Below are 20,984 nucleotides of genomic sequence, written 5' to 3' on the forward strand. Positions count from 1 at the left end.
AAAATAAAAACCCGTTAAGTCTCAAAGGGCTACAAGATGTCTAGTTGCTCCCTCTTACACGAGTACAACCAGCTTCAAACCAGGTGAGGAAAGCAGGAGAACACTGTTGAAGAAATTGCTTTAAGCACCTTGTTGTGTTCGGCCTGAGCCCTCACGGCCTCCGACTTGGTAGGGGAAGAGCACCCTTCGAACTCCTTCAGGGTTTGCTCCTTCAACTCCAGCCACTGCAGGATCGAGCCCACCTCCTCCTGGGTGGCTCTCGTCTTTGCCAACACAGCCGCGAGTTGCTCCTGGCGGCCCCGTAAGGTGGCACCCAGCCCCTCGTACTGCTGGTTCACATCGGACACGTCACACTGGATGTCGGTCAGGTCTAAATCCAAAAAGAAATCACGCGTTTCAGCTGAAGACATTACTTGGCTTCCAAACCGGGATAAAAGTTGGGGGTCTGGCTCCGTTCGCATGAACAAAAGCAAAATGCATGAAACTTATTTATTTACTGGGAAGATACTGGGCCTTACGTTTGCACAGTCCATGGGGTCACTTCATGGATAAGTGTAAGTTTCCCTAGTTTTCATAAGGAAAGGCCAGCGATGACGATAACCCAGGACAAGACAGTCCCAAAAATATTAGCCCAAATTATTCACCTGGTATGTCTCCATTTGATGGAGAACTATGTGCAGGCTACCTCACAGACAGCATTAAATGAATCTTGAGAAATGTGAGATTAGTTGTAATACAAACAATGAAGAAAATGGTGAACCCCCAGGAGAAGTCTGCAAAGAGGAGGGCACAGGTGAGCATCTACTTCTGGAGTAGAGCCTCCCTCAAAAGGAACAGCACTTCTTTGCAGTTGTGAAGAGGATTCTCTGTTCCCTTCTTCGCTCACGCAGCTTGCAAGCCAGAAGGACACCCAGAGAGGGCGATTCCTTCCTTTATGTGCAAACACACTCTTTGTCGGCTAATACCCAAAGGCATGGGGGGGGGGGCAGACACACACAAGGGGCCTCCGAACATATTTTCCATCCAGAGTCCTCGGCCACGTCTTTACCCCCTTAGCAGTCCCCCCACGTCCTTGTTATTTTGAAGGAACAAGACAGCCACACATCACGAGACGCCTTCCCACAAACAGGCTGCGCTCCCTCACCTTTGCAGGTGTGGTATCCATTAACGCTCCCTACCGCGCTTCCCCCAGCGGGCAGCACAGAACCTAAGCAAACGACAGAGAGACAGACAAGAACGACAGAGACAAACATGTTAGCAATACAGATATCTGGAAACATGCATCGGCCGGCCCTCTTGCAGCTGGAGCGCTTGCCCTCCATCTTGGGAGAGCAAAGGGCGGACAGAGGCTACTCTTGGAAATGGCTTCATGGACGCCGCTGCCAGCTCCCGACCGCAAAGCTTGGCCCACCGTGATCGGGCATGTGTTGGATATAAGCTACTTTCCCTGCATTGAAAAACAGCATGGCTGAGCCATGCGTTTCCTAAATCCCATCCTTTATCCATGTAAAAAGAATGTCCACAGCTGATTCATCCAGTTAGTTCTGCTCGTGTTTTCTCCTAGAACAGGGATGTTGGCACATCATGATGTGGCCTGTTCTAGGTAGCCACCCTATGATAAAGGCTGTACATCAACAGGTTCTCTCAGCTCAACGGCCAGGACGGAAGAAACAGAGAAGGAAGACCGAGAGGGAGAGAGGGAGCATATTTGTGCCCAGGGCCCTGCTTTGAAATGAGCAAGGCTTTCTCTCCAGCAGCGGGATATGATTATAACCTTCACTTGAGTCGCCCCCGCTTTCACGCCTTGGTTGTTTGCCTGAGGCCTCATTGTGTTACTCAGGGAGTGAGGAAAACAACAAGGCATGGCCTGCGTGTCACCGGCAATCGCAGTGCTCCAACAGGAACTGACCACCTCCTATGTATGCACAGCCACAACCGGCACACGTCTCCACCCTAGGGTGGCAAGCCAACTATGGAGAAGAGTCCAAGTTTGGTCACATATGAGGTTGACCATGGGGCACATCCTCCATTAATGAGGAGCCATCTTAGAAGGAGAGCTATGAGGCAACGGAAGCATGAGGCAATTAGCACAGCACAACACAACACAGCATTCTGAGACACGGCTTCCCTTCCCATGGCCTCCTCCCAGCCCGACCTCCAGATCAAGAGGGAGGGACTGGCAACCTGCATGTCTTTGAGGGTCATTCTTTTGGGCTAGCCAACTGCCACACACAATGGCCACATGGGTGTGAAGAGATATACAGACAACTTGCTTCTAGATAGGTATTATTCAATCCTTTATTGTCTATAGTGTAGTAAAATAAAATATTTTGTTACTGAACCCAAGCAATCCCAATAATTTAAGGAATTCTTGTCTAACAATTAATTTTAGATCTTGACAGATTACCTCACAGGTCTGCTGCACTCTCGTTACGACTCAATTAAAAAGTAATAACATTTAATTAAATGGTCTATTTAATTCAGCAGATAATAAGTTTAAATAAACTTTGAGAACCAATGTCCTTTTTGGTTTTTTTTTTAACATGAAAGAAGAAAACAGCAGAAGCTGTTTTAATAACGAAAGCTTGCCAAAGCTGTTGAAATCACAAAGGCTGCTGAAATGATTACAGAGGAAAACAAACCTGATCAAGAGGCTTCTAACTGAAGATAACTGAGGTTTTCTCTGTCAAATAACACTGAAAACACTTCCAATAAAACATACGGAAATAAACAACCTATTTTACCCATCTGCTCTCAGATTTTCAGAGGCAAACCATGCCTGTGGTTGGATTTGTTTTCCTTCTTTTTTTACAGTAAAAAATATCCAGGAAGCATGAAAGGACACAAAAGGAGAAGGAGCCCTGGAATGTGAAGGTGTTGAATTTTATCTGGGATTCTATACATTTTCCCTAATGGTGGCAAACACCAGATTTTAAGCACTTGTGGGCGACAAAAACTGCTCAAGAAAGCGGCCACCCAGCCGCTGTTCCAGGTTTCCATGGCTAGATTTTGAAAAAGACCCGAAGAAAGCAGTTGGAAGAAAGCAGCTGATAGCTTTGAGCATAGAGCATACTCTGTCTTTATCTTACGCCCAGGGAGTCCATTGATGGATCTAGCCCAGCCTGGTTTACACTGACTCCAGAGTAGAGCTGTGGCTCTTCACAGCATCCGGTAGAATGAAAAATGGCAGAGAGATAAAAGATGGAAGACCTCTTTGCTCATTCCCCAAAATATTTACTCAACGCACAAGGAAGCCAGCCCACCACGTCCCTCTACACCACGGGAGCACCCCCTTGCACGGAATGCAACGGATCTGGAGAGGAGCGATTCCTCATGTCTTGAAGGTCCATCAGTTTGATCTTCCTATTATTCTGACTCACGTCAGAGCCTCCCTGGGGAACTTTGCTTCTTTAGATATGAACAAACTGACGGGGGTGGGGGGGATGGGACACTCTGGCCTGCTCCGTCCTCACATGCGGAGTTACCATGCTTAGGGTCACTGGAATGGCGGTGGAGGAAGGCGAGGGGCAGACAGAATGAGAGATCTTTCCCCACTCGGCTGCTGGAGATGCCAGAGAATCCACCGGGGTGTGTGTTGGCTTTGACGACTGTTCACCACCCTGAGTAGTGCATAGCGCTAGGTTGAGCGGTATACAAATGTAATAGTTGGACGGATCGATGGGCGTATGGACAGACAGGCAGAAGACAGGGAAAATAAATTTGGATATTTGGTGAGGAAAGCCTCTGCTCCGTCTCTGACGTATCGTGCCTCTTCCCAAGGTCTCTGGAAAGCTATAAAAGCAGAACACGGGCAAACAAAGGTACACCACACCCGCTCTTCCGCCTTCTGCCTTCTTAAATTGTACAAAGACTGCAGGACAAGCGTCACACCTTCCTCCTCCTCTCCTAAGCCTTAAGATGCTTGGATAAACCACAGCTGAGGGCCTGGATAAATTCCAGCTGACAAGCAGCAGAAGGGAAGATGGTTCTCAAGGACCGGGAAGGGAAGCCGAGTCGGCTGTAGCCAAAGTAGCTTTGAAAAAGATATGCGTGTGCGTGCGTGTCCGTCCGTCTGTCCTTTCTTCTCCTACCTGTCTTGGACTGTCCATCGGGAGCAGTAATCTCAACAATCAGGTTCTCCAGGACCATCCCTCGGTGGTTGATGTCCTCCACCAGAGCGCCCTTCCCTTTCCATTCTTCCAAGAGGACCTAAGCGACAGAGTGAAAGCAGGCATCAGGATGCAGCCCATGACCTGCAGGGGCAAAAACCCACCGAGACGGGACCGCGGGGCCGGCCAGTGTACAGGGGTCCAATTGGCACTCTGTGTTCCTGCACTGACTTGTGTGTAAAATGTCTCTCCCATAAAAAACATTTTTTTTACAATAAATAAAGTAATATCAATACAGCCAGATGGAAAACAGCCAGAATGCACTTAAAAGCAGCTGTAAAAGTGACTGAAGGGTGAATACATTTAGTCTGAGGAAAACTGATGATAGTAACATCTGTTCTAAGAGTGAGAAAGGTTAAGCTTCGCTCCAGGTGTATCTCCTTTAGAGAGGCCACTCTTTAATCCGAGTGCCAGAAGCACGATGCGCCCTCACTTTCCCTCACGGAACATCTGATGGGCCTTAAAAACACAACAAAATCCTTACAGAAGGAGAGGGCTTTCTATATACACCAGAAATCCCTCAGTGTTAGGACCCAGCTCCGGATAAAGGGCTGGCGGGCACAGAATCAAACGTCAGGGATGACGTCAGTTTCAGCTTTGAAACCAGAGAGGATGTGGAGACACGGCTGAGTCAACAGCCAGAAGGATGTTTCAGAAAGCAAGGAGGGGGGGGGGGCACAGCCTCGTGCCATGCTTCTTAAACGTGGGTCCCCAGATGTTCTTGAACTACAGCTCCCAGAAATCCTGGCCAGCAAAACTCATGGTGAAAGCTTCCGGGAGTTGTAGTCCAAGAACATCTGGGGACCCACGATTGGGAACCACAGATCCAGAGGAATCACTGTTGGCAGCAGTAGCAGAAACATTTCTACTGGGGAAGGATGGAATTTCCACACCGTTGAGCACAGATCGGCAAGAGAAAGGGGATTATTTATTTTGCAAAATATGCAAACGCCCAGCAGTCTGGGACATAACCTGAGGATACACCGTATGACCATCTGGCTGACACTCGGCCAGCCTGAGTCTGGCCACGGCTTGGAATAAGGACCATCCTCTGTTTTCTTGGTCACGATGGATGAAACTCCTGATTAAATAGATCCCATTTGCATTACGAGGACAGTCTCAGAATCTGCTTTTTCCCTGTTTGGGAATCTGCTCGTCTGTTTCACTGTTGCTGGCTTGCGTGGTAACACCGGGGGAATTGCTAGACCTTACCACAACTGTGCCCGAAAGAGCCTCCTGCATCCTTGGCAGCTTCAGAGGAAGCTCGGCATCTTCTTGTCTGAAGAAGACGCTCCAGACAGGACCATCAAGACAGACGCAAAGAAGCTGCGATCCCCGGCCACATGTTCTCTCTCTCCCCATTCGCTCAGCACGGCCTCTGCTCTATGGCCCCCGTTCCTCCCACCCACCCTTCCCTGGCCTAAGCAGTCCCCGGGACGCCTTCTTCTTCCCACCTCAATCTGCTGCTTGCGCTTCTCCAATTCATAGGTGCCCAAAGATGTCTCTGTGGGAGGAACGTTCCCCTCCGTTTCCTTCAGCCACTGCCGGAGGGATCCGACCAGCTTTCGGAATTCGTCCAGCTGCTCCTGGCAAGATGAAGCGCCTTTCTCTCTGAAAGGAAGAGCAGCAGCAAGTAAAGTAGTTGAAAAAGAAGACAAGACAAGACACTCAGCCCCTTATTAATGAACATGCAACTATTTTGGTGCTTATCTTAACTTTTGCACCCAGCAAAAACTAGAAGCCGGCAAGTAATTCAATAACATTAAAAAATATTGCAGTGGAATACAAGAATAGAGACAGATGAAACAGATAAAAACAGAGGTAAGCAATAAAACCATCTCTAACCAAAAAAGCAAAAGCCTGTCTTGATGGAAAGGTTGATGCTGTGTCATGAAACACCAGGGGGAGGCAAAAGGTCCCACCCTTCTGGTACATCCAAGAGAAGCTGCTTTCTCTTCTCCCCATCAACCACACCTCCATCACAGGTGAGACAGAAGGAAAAGCTTCGGTCCTGGACAGGATAGTAAGGGGACGGGATGGTCCTTGTGGCATCCTGGCTCAATTACCAGTGGTTTATTTCTCATAACGAAAAAGGGGCAGCCTTGTGCTGAGAACAGACTGGAGGGACCACGTGGGGAACACAGATGCTTCTACGGTCACATTTCCTGTTTCTGGCTAAAGGGACAGCACCGAGCCAAAAGCTGAGTTTCCCAACCCGGCCACACCAAACCATGACAGAAAGGTTAGGGCACTTTGGCCATGTGGATGCAATTTGTAGCAAAGCAGTCCAAGTGAAATCAGGAACGTCAAGCAGGCAAGAGCCATCCCTGACCCGGGACGGAACCTCCGGAGCCTTGCAGGCACATGGCCTGCTGGAAGAGTTCGGTGTTGCTTGAAGACTGACATACAGATCACAGAAAATTACCATTTTAAAATGAAAACAGTCGCCTACAGTGAAATGTGGCTTTCAGACTTTTGGCCAGACCGGAGTCTCCAAAAACTTGTTCAGCGGATATGAAACTGGGATGAAATCTCGCAGCCCAGGTCCACCTGCACAAGGGGAATGACGTTTCTGGGAACAGCAACCAACCCTGATCAAAGGCTTCCCTTTGTGTTTCCAGGGTGTGCCTGGTTGTGTACACAACACAGTGAAGTCGCACGCCTGCTCAAGGTGCAAAGGGAACCTTTAACCAGCAGCCATCTGGCCCTGCAAACAACATCATCCCCATTATGCACATAGACCTTATGCAACAGGATTTTGCATTATGAATGTCATTCCCATTACGCAGGCAGACCTTACGCAACAGGATTTTGGGCCATGCAGAACAGTGATTCCTCCCTGAGCTGTTTTGAACAGCGGGGGGGGGGGGTGTTTCCCACCCCTCCAGATCTTTTCAGCAAAAACTGTGGGTTGCATGTGGCAGAGTTTTGCCACTACAAAAATGCATGTGTCTTCCAGGTCTTCTAAGTCCTCCATGACAAGCTTCCTCCACGAGGCACCCACTCCGACCAAAACCTTGAATTCACGCAGCTTCTCACCTCTCCCGTGCCGCCTTCTGGAGCTGCAGGAAGTCTTTCCGTAAACTGCGCAGCTTCTCCTGGTGCGAGGAAGAGTCTGCCGCCACAAAGCCACAGGAGCTCAGCTCTGCTGCCAGATGTTCTACCGTCTCCAGGTCCTCCTGGCGTTGCTTCATCTCAGAATTCAGTTCCTGGAATCCCAAGAGGAGGAAAAACAAGGGTGAACTACAGCCTCCAAACAACAAGGAGCAGAAAAAGCCAATGAAAGTTGGCTCCCTCGGCCTTCTCCCAAACTGACAAAGAACCAAAAAAAATGACAGTTTTTAGGAAGGGGCGGTTGTGACGGAAGATGGCTCTGTGGGTCAGAAGATGCTCTTCTCACTCCAGTCCAGAATTGTCTGTTTGCAGGCAATTGTCCTGAATGTTTTTTTAAAATCTTTTAAACAAGGAAAATAAATGTTTCCAGACCAAGCTAAATATTCCCAGCCAAATGCCTCTCTCAGCTCTGGCACAGAAGAAGAGGGGTCAAATCTGCAGCCTCACACTCTCAACGGACCACCCGTCAGCAACGGCCCTTCTCCAAGAGCCTCCGTCCCCCAAGGCCGCTTCTCACCTGGATCTGCTGAGAGAAGTGGGCGATATCGCGATCAGGCTGGTTTCCCGAGGCCAGGAGGCGCGCCTGGCTCTCTGTGAACTGCTGCAGCTTCTCCGACAGTTGCTCGTACTGCTCCATCTTGGGGAGCAGGCCCTTCAGGGCGTCCTCCTTCTCCTGCTGCTGCTGCTGCAAGCGGGCAAAGCACGCCGTCACCTCGGCAAGTTTGCTCTGCAGGGCCGCGGCGGTGGCGCGGTCGGCTGTCTCCATGAACCCCGTCACCATCTCCCGAGTGGCTTCCAGGCTGCTCTTCTGCCTGGCGAGGTCCTGCTTCACTTTCTGTGGAAGGGGACAGAAGCCACCATCAACACCCAAAGGAGAGCCTGCCGGCAGGAAGAGAGCCCACCCTACAGACCGGCCGGAATGCCTCCAAAGGGAGGGAACCAAGCAAGGGTCTAGAAACCAAGCTCTGCAGGGAAGGGTGGAGGGAACGGGCCATGCATCGCTGGGAGAAGGTGGAGACAGCCCTCTCCAAACAGGTCAAGGGCCGTCACGCAGAAAGTGGAGCCGGCGACAGAAGCCGGGGCACTGCCAGAAAGATGATCTTAGCTGGACGTCAGGAAGGCCTCCCTGAGAGTAAGACGTGTGTGACAGCTTCTCCCTTGAGAACATGTGTTCCTGAGATGACAACATCCAAGAGAGTCCTTAAGAAAAGCCACTGTTCCCTCTTTTGAGAATGGAAAATGGACTGCCAAGTTAATTAAGGAACACCTGCTTGTCCGCCAGCAGGGGAAGTGAAACGCCAAACACCCTCTTAGAATAACATGGGTAATGGAATATTGGTGTGTAGCCATCTGCGGTAATTTAATGGCTCTTTGCACTTGGAGCCCCTTGCACACGCTGAGTAGTGGGATTAACCCTTTTTTTCTACCTCACCTGTGCTGTTCTTGGTTTCTGTGAGGGGCTCCTGGCCCCCCTGACAGCTGAACGGGCAGAAACAGGCAACGGGCAACCTGTAACTATATTTCAGTGGTTATGGCTTCAAAGGAATATCTCCCTCTGAATTTCCAACCAGTTCTATCCACTCTAGTTTTATCCATAACTCCTTTCTCAGCCCCTTGCCTTTACCTGACATTTAATCAAGGCAAGGCTGTGCCATGTTCCAGAATAACATCCAAACCCAACGTAATGCAGTAAGAAGTCCCGTATTCCGTGCACGGAAGCCACAGAGTCTTTACAAACATGTTTTTGGCCTTGAAGCCTCGGGCTTTGGATCTCCGAGACCCAAACTGCCGCCTGTAATTCCTTGTGAGCAACCGAAAGAACATCCTCTCCATGTGGAGGAATATTCTGTTCGCATGGAGAACAGGCCTGCCAAAGGGGAACCAAACTGAACTGAAGGCAACTTTCAGGGTTCCGTTGCTTTGAATTGTGATCACAATAAAATTAAGATGGCAAAAGAGACCTCCTGAGTGGTTCAGAGGGATCTGTACAGTATTCAGAAATGGGGGAAACACCTTGCTCTCCCATTAATGCACAGACTTCAAAGCGGAGCATGTCTACAGAAGGCTGGGAGAAGCCGCTTACCATGTTGGCGGCGAGGGCCTCCTGGACGGAGGTGGAGGAGAACACAGCCGCCTTCTCTCTCTGCAGGCTTTTCTCGATGTCCCCCATGGACTGCAGGAGGCTCTCCAGGCCCTCCTGGACGCTCTGCGAGTGGGCAATGGACTTCTGCAGAAGATCTGACCGCTCTGCCATTCGAGAGGAAAGGCTCTGGAAACGGCTCACGATGGAATCTGAGAGAGGAGCGCGTGAATGACAGACGGCTCAGGAAAGGGCGGTCAGTGCCCCAGGCCGCACCTGAGGGGCAGAGTCTGGCCCCTAAGAGCGCATTGGATGCTGCTCCCAGCCCCCAGCCCCCTCAGGGCATCCCAAGGCAATAAGGACGGGAGCAAAGGTCTTGTGGCATCTTAAGATCATCCTGGATAACCCGAGGGACAATTTTGTGAAGCCAGGTCTGCACAGGCTCAGAAAACAAATTGGGGGGGGGGGAGAATCAGCACTTAATATTGTTGGATGTCCGCATCTGCCTTCATTTTTCTTCCAGGGGGAGGGCACGTCCCCTGTTTCACAGCCATTCCTGGAAGTTGCCAGGAGCAGAAAACATCATGATTTTATTTATTTTTTCTCTGACAGAGGGCACCCGGAAATCATACATGGCAGACGCTTCCTGCCCTGGAGAGGAACACCTTTTTAAGATGCCACAAGACCCTTGGGTTGGTTTTGACACAACCCATGGCTTGCCCTCTGGAGAAGGACGGTAGCTGGTCCTGGCCAGCATCCTCTGCCATTACCTGTGGTTTGCTGGATCCCTCTGTGGTCTGGCACAGGGGAGTCATGGATCTCCCAGAGGGACCGAGCTGCCTTCTCCAGCTTCTCGACGGGCACTTGATGCTCTGCCAGGTCCTCCTGCAGGTTCTGCGGGCACCATGATGAGACAGTAAGCGCAGAAGAGAAATCGGGGAAGGGCGCCGTGTCAAGGGGGCAATTTCCAAACAAACAAGGTTCCCCGAGCCTCCCTTCACAGCTGCAAACAAACCCCCACCGTCTGTGCCTTTGCAGCCGCCCTGCAAAGGTGGACGTATGTGCCCTAGTTATGGTTACTGACATGGGGCCAACCTATCTCAAAGACGGCCGCTCCCTTCCTGAGCCTTTTGAGACCATCAGGGGAGGCCTTTCTCTCAATCCCACCTCTCTCACAGGGGCACCTGGTGGGGACACCTCCTCGGTCGCTGCTCCCAAGCTGTGGAACTCCCTCCCACAAGAGGCCAGCCTGTCCCTCCTTTTGTAGGGTCCTCCAGCAAACAGGCAAAGACCTTAGGAGCCGGCCAAATCTCTGAGGCCCCACACGCTTACTTTGGCGCTGGCTAGCTGCTTCTGCAAAACGGCCGGGTCCGAGGAAATGGCCTCCGAAAGGAGAGTGGCCACGGCCTCTTCGCTCTTTTGCAGCCACGTCCTGAGGGATTCTGAGACATCCTGGAACTGCTGAGAGCGATCCAGAAGCAGGTTCAGATGGGAACCAAGAGCGCCGCACTGCGAGAGACGAGGTGAGAAAAGGACAAAGAGCCTATGAGGGTGCTTGAGGTTGATCCCGGTCTGCAGGGCAACAGCAAAGCTTATGTGTTTGCACGTAGGATAACCCACCCCACCAAGATCCCAGCATCTCTTGCCCAAGATCCTCAGGGAACTGCAGGGTGCAGACAACACGGGAGGATGCCCTGGATAAGCAGAGCCAGGGAGAGTGGGCACAGCCCCCTAAGGGAGAACAGAGAGCAGGCCGTGGTGCGCCAGCCAGAAGCTCCTGCCCAAAGGAGGACTGCCTAGGGCGATTGTTTCTCCTTCACTGGTGATTTTTGGGCAGAGGTTAGGTGGCCGTCGGGGAGGGTTTCTGGCTAAGGTTTTCCCTGGCAGACCCCTTGAGCCGACACCATCGGGAGTCCCCGTCCATTCTTCAGTTCTTTTAGGAACCATTGGAGAAAACTCAAGTACAGGCAGCAACACCAAGTTTGTGGATGATGGTGAAACTCAAGTTATAAAAATCAGGAGAAATGACACAGGAAGGACCTTGTGAGAGAGGAAGAGGTCTCAGTGGACGTTAAGGAGAGAGTCCTAAAGGAGTAACAAGCCTGTTTTCTCATCGGCAGCAAAACCACCCAAACTACGTACGGGTCAAGGACACACCAAAGCCTTGGGCATGAAGGCACACCCCTCTTGGGCCTGCAAAGCAGAAGTTGTGATCTCCTTTATCCTCAGAAACTAGTCTTGTACCTTGGAGTGGAGGGCACCGTATCTCCGGGTGGCATCGTCCAGCTTGCTCTTCACTAGCGCCCCAGCGTCTACCACTTCGTGCCCTGGGGGCCCTCCGGCTGCGTGAGTTGCCACCTTCTCGGCATCCAGCACCTTCTGCCCCGACATTGTGACGAACCGCAGGTCCCCCTTGTGGGAGATGACGTCCTCGGAGAAGCTGCTCTGCCGGAGAAGCATCGGCTGCAGGGAGGCCAGGCTGGCGTCTCCCGCGTGCATCTTCTCCAGCTCCTGCTCAGCCTGTCCCAGCCAGGCTTCGAACTCCAGGTGGTCCCTCAGGAATTTCTGCAGCTCATCGCGGAGGGCTTGCACGTGCTTGAGCCGCACCTCCGACCGAGACAAGGTGTCCGCGTACTGGCTCTTCAGCCTCTCCCCTTTGCTCTGGAGCCTCTGCTTCTCCTCCGCGGTGAGATTGTGGCCCTGCTTGTCCAGGAAGGCTTGGGCGGATTGCGTGGCCAGAATGACGTCTTGCTGCTGAGAAAGGAGCTCTTGATGGTGGGCCTGAAAAGACAACAACAACAGCCCTGGGTTAATTCCGGCACCAGCAAAATCGCCACCTGAGAAGTCCCAAGGTGAAGGAAGGAAAGCCTTGCTAATTTCAGGAGAAAGGATAGCTTCATTCCGTTCTGTGGCTCTCTCAACTCTGAGTCCTTTCCTTTTAATTGGGTTCAAACACTCCCTGTTGGAACTGGAAGCTTGCTGGGATTCTGGTTGGTTCCCCACTGCTCACAGCCCAGTGCTCATACTAAGGAGAGAAGTTTGCAAAGGAGGTGATCACGAGACAGGATACCCCAGGCAGGATACCATGGAAAACCTCTTGGCCTTCTTCAGAGTCTAACCTGCGACCCAATGCTCAACACTGGGGGGTGGGGTGAGGGGTTTGACCACCAGCAAGCGATCTATTTGTGATCACCAGAAGAGCAGGGACCACAGAGAGGGAAGCAGATTAGCAGGCTTCAGTCCGGGAACCTGACAGACCGTATCCCCACCTCCACGAACCTTCAAGCTCTGGTAGTGCGAATCCAGATCCTCCTCCGCTCTGTCCCCTTCCTCCAGTCGACCGTCGGGAGAGTCTTGGCCCCTCCCGACTCCCTGCCCCAAGGGCCGGAGGGTGGCTGCTGTGGGCTCTCTGGGCTGCTCCAAGGAAGCCACCCGCTGCAGAAGGGACTCGATCCTGTTCTGATTCTCTTCAAAGTCTTTAACTGCTCTGACCTGGAAGCAGAAACATACAGACCAACATGAGGGGAGCACGTCAGGGCATAGGCAGCCAGAGGGGCTCGAAAGCATCACGGGTCAACTTTATTGCCCAGCTTCCAGGGGAGTTCTTGGCTCCTGCCCCTGAATCGGGCATCCACCAAGGAAGGGGGTGGCAGGCCTTTGTGGGGGGGGGGCTCCTTACCTTTTCTGTCTGCTGCTGCACCACTGTGCTGACAGCAGCCTCGAGCTCCTTCTGCGCCGCCTCCGCCCTCTCCTGCAAGGACTGGTACCGCTCCTTAGCCTGGCGCAGGCTTGCCTGCATGGACGCCAGCGCCGCGGGGTCAAGCTTCGCCTGGTTCTCCTCCAAGAACTCCTCCGTCGCTTTTAGGACACTGGCGAAGGAAGCCGCCCGGCTGTGCATGTTGCGCTGGAGTTCCTTAACACAACAACAAAGGAGGAAAAAATTGCCACAGGCCTCTTCTGGAAACGTCTCTGGCTCTTAATGCGCCCTGTCGAGCTTTCTATGCCTATTAAGAAAAGGGCCCCTTGAACTCCCCCATTAAAGCCGTGAAACCCATATTAAAACAAATGTACAATTTTAAAAGGTCATTAGCTGCTTAACACAGTCATTGCCCAGTTATGTACAGATACACTTAGACAGTGAGCATTAGTGTCTCTCTGATGTAGAGAAAGATGTTTGAGAACTTCCCATTTAATTTCTTATTTATTTTACCTATACCGCTTCTTTCTCCCAGGATCAGGGCCCACTTTAACAACGAAACACAACGGGATCTTAAAACTTAACAAACACGAACGAGTCCCATCAGGAAAGGCCACAAACTTGAAAAGCGAGACCAGTGGTTCCCAAACAGGTGAGCTACGGTGCCCAAACAGGTGAGCACATCACGGCCTCACAGCTTTGAGGGCAAAGGACTGGGTGCTTCTTGTGACTCCAGGAGGACCTGGATCTCCCCATCCAGGGGAGATCAACTCCCCGACCCGGTGCCTACCTTGACATCCCTCTGCCTCTGCTCTAGGGTGAGAAGGTCCCCTCCTGCCTCTCGCGTGCTTCCCTGCGGAGCCGGCAACCGGGCCTCGGCCTGATTCAGCCAGCTGCACAACTCCTCCAACTTCTGGCCACGGATGGCTTGCTGTTCCTGCAGCGTCTGTTTGGCACGCAGGAGTTTTCAAGAAAAGACAAGACATGAGCCTCTTAACACCCCTTCGTGAAACCGTTAAGAACAGCCACAAATGCAGTCAAACAAGTTACAAAAAACATTTCGGCAGAAGAATTCAGAGGCTGTCAGGATGCACGATCTCACTCTCTCCTCCCCACAGTCACCCAATGCCCTCCATGTTGTCTCTAGAGCAAGATGGCCAATGGCTTTACAACTGGGCCTTTTGCCGTTCAAATGTTTTCTTCTGCTTTAAATTTCATTTCTATTATGTTCAAACCCTGGTGTTGACCCAAAGAACGTGAGTTACCAGTAAAGAAAGAGTGAGCCAAATGTAGGGAAAATACTGAAGGGGGCAAAGGAAAAAGTAGAAGAAATTCTGTTTTTCCTCGTGGACCCCTCTTTTACAAACTCCGAACCCATTCTGTATTTGGAGGTCAACACCGTCCATGTCTTTTCCTTCCCCACTTAAGAGGGGAAAGGAACTTTTAGCCCCCATGCCCCTGGATCAAGATGTTCCAACGTTAGGCTACCAGGCCTGGAAAGCTATGAGCTCTCAGGAAAAGCCATTTCCCTGGACCCGGAGAGCAGGAGGGAGAGAGTGAGAGGATGCTCGGGAAGGTGCACCCAGCCAAGTCCTAAACGTTCTCTTTCACAGCAAACAGAGCCTCAGAGGAGCAACTGAGCATGATGTGTGAAACCTGGATCCATCTGCTTTCCACCAGCGCGCCACGTCTCTTTTTCCCCATCAACACACACAAACATGGGCTAATTGAGAAGCCAAGCTTTCTGTGCCCCCCACCCCTCCCCAAAAGGCTTTAAGCCAAACGACAGAAGCAGTTTGAGGTTGGGGGAGGTGGGTGGGGTGGGGAGAGGGGGAGAGAGATAGAGAGAGCACTCCTAGGAAGCGCTCTTCAGCAGCGCAATGAGATCTTCTCACATTAAGGATGGGAGGAGATTGCATCTGAAACGGCAAAGCAAACTGGTTAATACACACGCAATCAAGAGGCAGAACAAGGACAACATCACAGCCGGGTCACGGTTTAAACAAAACTTGTCCTATTCATCGTGTCAAGGGGTTGAAGGGTGGAGAGGGAAAGAGGGAAGAGGCATGCAGTTAGGGAAGACGCAAGAAGGGAGACCTTTCTGAGCACGCCTGGAGGGCGGACGACCACCCCCCCCAGGTCCGAAGGCTGCCCTCCAGATCTGGTTAGGTTTCGTCGATGGGGAGGGATGGACACAGCTGCTGCCGGTGGGGCTTCCTCAAGGCCGTGGCCCATGGAAGGGGCCAAGAACATGTCTCACGTCTTCATTTCCCACCTCTTGCCTATGGAGTGTTAAGCAATGCAAAGGCAAAAGGAAACCCCGGGGGCAGGCAGGTGGGGGGGGGCAAAGCTCAAAATGGGCTCTGCAGAGAGGCAGGGCTTGGGGCAGGTTGGGGATTTAAGCAGCAGGATCATAGAATCACAGACTCATGGAGTGGGAAGGGGGCCTCAAAGGCCATCCAGTCCATCCCCCCCCCCTGCTCAAGTCAGGAATCCAAATCAAAGCAGATCAGACAGACGGTGGTCCAATTTTCTCTTGATGGCCTCCCGCATGGGGAGCACTGCTCACTACCTCTGGAGGCAACTGGTTTCCTTCGCTGTACTGCTCTAACAGTTAGGAAGTGTCTTCCTGAGATTCAGCCAAAATCTGGCCTCCTGTCGCTTGAGCCCATGGTTACCTGTCCTCCACACTGGGATGATAGAGAACTGATTCTGCTCCTCCTTTGTAGGATGACCTTTCGAGGATTTCAGACTGCAGCCTATGTCACTGTTGGGCCAGGCATGCGTGACAGCCCTGGGCAAAGGATACAGATGTCTTTGCCCATAGCTGGCTTGCACCTCTGTTTTATATCTGTAAATGTACACTTCCGACCACCTCTGGCCAACAGCTAAATGCCAGGGGGGTGGGGTAGCTTTATCTGTAGACTTCTGTGGCAAATGGGGCATGTTTTTAATGCCACCCTCACGCTTCTCTTCTCCCTCTCCATCCAGCACATGTCCCCCTTCTTTAGAGTGGCAGGAGATGAAACCCAACCACAACGGCCACCAGGATCCTCTCCTTTGGCCCTTACAGTGGCCGTTTATCTGTGTGGTCGGAGAGGGCTGGGAGAAGAGACTGAGAAATGAAGTGTCCGTTAGGTTTGGAGAAGCAGCTAAAGGAAGGACGATGTCACGGCTTCACTACAAAGGGGTACATGTTAAAAACTGTGCCAAGAGGGGCACGCAAGCTGTCAGCCTCGTCAACAAAGGAAATGACACACACAGAGAGACACACAGGGGTTGCTCCTGGTTCAAGGCGGTGCGGCAGAGAGGCGGCCGCGCCACCACCGTCACCTGATCCGTCTGCTCCGCTTGCTGGAGGCAGACCCGGAGGACTTCCGCCCGGGTGGCCCGTCTTTCCGAAAGCTCCTGGAAAGATCTCTGCAGCTCGTTCAGGAGCCTCAAGAGCTGCCGGCTTTGCTCGGGGCTGAGGTCTTGAGCGTGCTCGGAAATGAAGAACTGGATGTCAAAGGCAGTTGCATCCAGCTGGGCTTTCACGTCTGCGAGAGGCTGGCTCAGCTCCTGGCCACGTCGAGAGAGGAGAAGGAAAAAGAGGGCGGTTAGCACCAATGACTTTGAGGCTGCCATGACCACCACACACCGGGTATCCCAAAAAAGTCACCACCGACGGCCGCCAGATGCCAGGGTGTCTACAAACTGCTGGAGAGCTGAGTGGTTTGGGCATCTGGTAGCAGAGCCCGAGGTTGGGAGTTCGAAATTCCCCCCCCCCACAGTGCCTCCTTGACAGGGGCTGGACTTGATGACCCTTAGGGTTCCCTTCCAGCTCTTGCCATTCTAAGAGGATGATGACAGTGATTCTACTTGGAGCCTTGCGGCACAGAGGTTAAACTGCAATCAAGACTCTGCTTACAACCTGAGTTTGATCCTGTCGGGCTCAGGGAGCGAGCTCAAGGTTGACTCAGCCTTCTATCCTTCCAAGGTTGGTAAAACGAGAATCCAGCCGGCTGGGATAGGGGCCGGGGGGGCAATGTGTGGCCTGCATAATTAAATGGCATAATTGCCCAGAGAGTGCTTTAAGCACTGTGGGGCAGTATAGAAGCAGCACGCTTTGCTTTTTTTCCCACTTTATTTTCTGGAATCATCTCCCCATGCCACAAAGAAATGTTAAGCCAATCCTGCAACGATCCACCGGCCGTAGCTGAGTCTGATCTTTGCCCAGTTGCTGGCACGCGGGCGAGGAGCCCAGTGTGCGCTCACGGCCACAACAGCATCTCCGCTCTGCACAGCCGGGAACTTGCCCTTCCTCTCACGCAGCGCTTCCCCCCCGCAAGAGAAGGAACAAGAAGAGGATTCTGCCCCTTAAGAGTCCACTGAGGTCTCTTCCCCAAAATAAACCCAGTTTTGTCTTTTCATATTCCCCCCCCCAAGAACCTTCCAATACTCAGGGGGGGGGGACCTGCTGGCCCTTAACAGGAGTGTTTCATTTCCAGCAGAAAGGAATCGGCTCTCAGAACTTCCACTCCCGTCAAACCCTGGGCGGTATTATTTTCGCTCCAGCTTCCCAGCCAAGGGCCTTGGGAGGAACCAGTAGCGACCCTGGGCTCAGCCCAACTCCCCCGAAGTCCTCCACAACAGGAGACAAACAAGGGGAAACATTTTTTTGCAAGCTACACATTACCCGTCAACAGCCTTCATGGCCACAGATGGCTATAATGGACGACTCTCCCGGCCTGCCAGAGCCTTGTTATGCCTGCTGGCATGAAACCATCTTTCAAAGTTTAAAATACACAGACGGCACGTCTGACGGTGGCTACCAGCCACCCTACAAGTATCTTCAGGGCTGGACGCACCATCTCAGAGATGGTTCTGGCCACCCGTCCAGAAGGGAGCCGTTCATCAGGGCAAATCACACACTACTACTCAAGAGTGAAAAGCACACCATCCTGCTAAAGAGTTTGAGGAGCAGGAAAAAGATGAATTTGGCCCAAGGGAGCAGCGCGTGCGGGGGTGGTGGTGGTGGTTCAGCGAAGTGGAGAAACAAAAAAAAGTGGGGAAATTAAGTAGAGAAGCCACGCTCCCTTTGTCCCTCTGCCCTGCTTTCCTATCCACCCTCCTTTCCAGAAAGGATGATTAGAGGTCAGTGACTCACAGGGTATGGGTACCACCACCCTGGCCCAAAACTTACGCATCTCCCTCAGACACCCACTGTCGGAAGACACCAGCATCCTCAACCAGGCCGACCAGGTGCCTGTCCTATCAAGGTCATTCTTGCATTAATAAACTGTTATTTATTACCCAGGGCACCGGAAAGACAAGAACATCAGACAAGGTCCCCAAGGGTGCTGGGAATCATTGAAGAATCTGCCTTCAGTTTAATCATCCTCTTAGAACAGCAGAGCTGGAAGGGACCCTCAAGGGATCATCCGGTCCAACCTCTGTCAAGGAGGCCCGGGAAGGGGGGGGGAATCGAACTCCCACCTCTGGCTCTGTAGCCAAACCACCGAACTGCCCAGTAGTTCATTAAGAACATTAAGAACCTTGTGCAAATGTTGAACAGCTGAGGGGATGTTGCCGTTAGTGGCTGAAGTAAACCAGGCCTGAGGCACATGGTTTGTGCGCCCCAGCACTTTAGAGCAGTCCTTGGCAACCTGGGGCCCCCAAAAGTTCTTGGACTAAAACTCCCAGAAGCCTTTGCCACCAGCTGTGCTGGCCTGGATTTCTAGGAGTTGCAGTCCAGGAACATCTGGGGACCCAAGGTTGTTGGGGGACCCAAGCACGGCCTTAGGGGCACCCACAAAACAAGGTGAAATGGGTCTACCTAGCGAACGTCCAACCGAGGAGGTCCCTCCCTCCCTCCCTCCCTCTGCCCTTCCAGCCTGGCTGAGTGGGTGGGTGGGAGGGCGGCAAGGGCTACCTTGTAGACCTGAAGGCAGGCGTTCAAGGCGCTGGCCTCCTCCACGACGGGAGGGGAATCCAGGCTCTCGAGGGACCGTGTGGTGTCGGATGCCCAGCTCAGCAGCCCTTCTAGTTTGCTCTGGAGCTTCTCGTGCTGCGCCAGGATTTTAGTCTCAAAACAGAAAGAGAAGGAGAATGATTAAAATCAAGAAGAGAGGGGAAAAGAGTGAAGCCTAGGCAGCCAAAGATATTCTGACAACAATCATGATAGAACTCATGGGGTACAGGAAGCTCCTGCGAATGAGCTCACAGAGAGCTTTCCAAGAAAAATCTTGTGGCCATGTTTTGGAACAGAGAAAAAAAACTAGTGCTACTCCTGTCCAGTATGTGGCGAATCACTATGGCCATCTTACTCTGTTGGTGGAGGTGGTGGTTGCTATATGTCATCTGATTTATGGCGACCCCATGGATGAGTTGACCTCCAAAGAGCCCTCTCCTCTACAGCTCTGCTCAGCTCTTGCAAACTCATGCTTGTGGCTTCATATTTGGTCTGCCTGTTTTCCTGCTACCTTCAACTTTTCCCAGCACGACTGTCTTTTCCGGAGAATACAAAGCTGTAGGAACTAAGTTCCTAGGCTGGAGAGATCTCAAGAGCAGCCTTCGTATTTCCAAAATAAACAGGCTGTCTTAATAGAAAATGTGAAGCTTGAGAGGAAGAAGAGGGGCATATTCAAACCTTTGGCACTCTTGGCCGAGTAGAAAGATACAAACAGCAAAGGATCTTTCAAATAACCCAAACTGATAACAAACGCCAACCTTGTGGCCTAGATCCAGAAGGTTAGACCCAGCTATAGTAGCTTCAATGGCTACCGTCCTCCAGGCGGAGCTGTGTCGTCCTCAGGCGGATGGTGACGGCTGGAGATCAGCCATGGATTTTGATCTTCAATTTAAAGCTTTCTGTCCCCCTTCCCATCAGGCTCCAAGCCCTCCGAGGGACCCTTTCCAACCCGGGGAAGCCCTGGGGAGAGCCTTTAACATCCCAAACCCTCACTCGTGGTCCGGATCCCAATTTGTCTCTAAGGGATGTGGTACCTTTTCTGTTTCTGCTGCCGTGCGAAGGCTTAGCAGCCAAGAGGCCAAGGCGTCGTTCACAGACCCAAAGGACTTTCGAAGGTTCTTTGCGTCTTTCTCCAAAGCCTTCATTAATTGCTCAGGGACCTCTTGGGGACGGCTGGCCACAACCCTTCTCACGGCTTCCAGCTCCTCATTCACTGGCCCTGACAGGTTCTTCAGCTCCATGTCCAAGGCCTGAGGGGGAAACAGGAAGCCTGTTAAGCCAAAACGTCAGCCAGACAAAGGGGCCTCCCAAGGCTGGAACAGATGGGGTCTCTCTCTCTCTCTCTCTCTCTCTCTCTCTCTCTCTTGCCTGTTATGAAAGGCTCCTTAACTCTCCACACAGTCACATCGGCAAATTTCACACTTGTGTCCTTGTCCAAGCATGAAGCAAGGTCTGGCCCAAGGGGATCAATCAAAGAGAAGGTGAAGAAACCAAGAACAAAACTCCACAGCTGTCAGCTGGTGCTTGAAGTGCTATTAGTAGACAAGAACCTCGTCTTGGCCGTAGGATCCCTTCTACAGCTGAAAACCGCACAGCCTAAACCCAACTGTGAGTCCCACTTAGAGTAGACCCACTGAACTAAAGAGAGCAAGGTGAAGTCAAGAACTGCGTAAGTTCCATTGATTCAGTGGGTCTACCCCAACTGGATGGAGGCCCAAGCCACTGACCAAGTCTGTGATTCTTGCTGAGGAGAAACAAAATCCTTGATCTCTGAAGATTTGTGAGGTTGCTGAACATGGCTTTTGAGTCCCAGAATGGGAGCGCCAAGAGGAAGAGGGTGTCCCCAGGGATCTGGGGCTGCGAAGCTTCTCCAACAGAAATGGGCTGAACTGAAATACATGTCTATATAAATAATGACACTCCTAAAGTTACCCTTCTGAGTTCGGAAAAAGTTAACCATTGTGCATCCTA

At 51.9% G+C, this 20,984-nt stretch overlaps 1 protein-coding gene across 17 annotated transcripts in view; it reads right to left on the reverse strand.

Moving 5' to 3' along the window:
* MACF1 (microtubule actin crosslinking factor 1) overlaps positions 1-20,984 on the reverse strand; it is a 241,253-nt gene that overhangs the window by 77,186 nt on the left and 143,083 nt on the right. For 12 of the 17 annotated variants that reach the window (XM_072980346.2, XM_072980339.2, XM_078379848.1 and 9 more), the window contains 16 exons: positions 20,048-20,263; positions 18,975-19,127; positions 16,394-16,621; positions 13,851-14,006; positions 13,043-13,276; positions 12,643-12,855; positions 11,608-12,144; positions 10,696-10,872; positions 10,134-10,257; positions 9,367-9,575; positions 7,801-8,118; positions 7,209-7,378; positions 5,624-5,780; positions 4,092-4,209; positions 1,145-1,207; positions 129-370 (listed from right to left, as the gene is read on the reverse strand). In XM_072980346.2, coding sequence (XP_072836447.2) covers positions 129-370; positions 1,145-1,207; positions 4,092-4,209; positions 5,624-5,780; positions 7,209-7,378; positions 7,801-8,118; positions 9,367-9,575; positions 10,134-10,257; positions 10,696-10,872; positions 11,608-12,144; positions 12,643-12,855; positions 13,043-13,276; positions 13,851-14,006; positions 16,394-16,621; positions 18,975-19,127; positions 20,048-20,263 — 3,315 coding nt within the window. The remainder of the gene's footprint in view (positions 1-128; positions 371-1,144; positions 1,208-4,091; positions 4,210-5,623; positions 5,781-7,208; positions 7,379-7,800; positions 8,119-9,366; positions 9,576-10,133; positions 10,258-10,695; positions 10,873-11,607; positions 12,145-12,642; positions 12,856-13,042; positions 13,277-13,850; positions 14,007-16,393; positions 16,622-18,974; positions 19,128-20,047; positions 20,264-20,984) is intronic. The other 5 variants (XM_072980350.2, XM_072980348.2, XM_072980345.2 and 2 more) reach the window with 3 other exon arrangements.

Source organism: Pogona vitticeps, chromosome 9 (assembly GCF_051106095.1).
Source record: "Pogona vitticeps strain Pit_001003342236 chromosome 9, PviZW2.1, whole genome shotgun sequence".
In the NCBI taxonomy this organism is placed as follows: domain Eukaryota; kingdom Metazoa; phylum Chordata; class Lepidosauria; order Squamata; family Agamidae; genus Pogona; species Pogona vitticeps.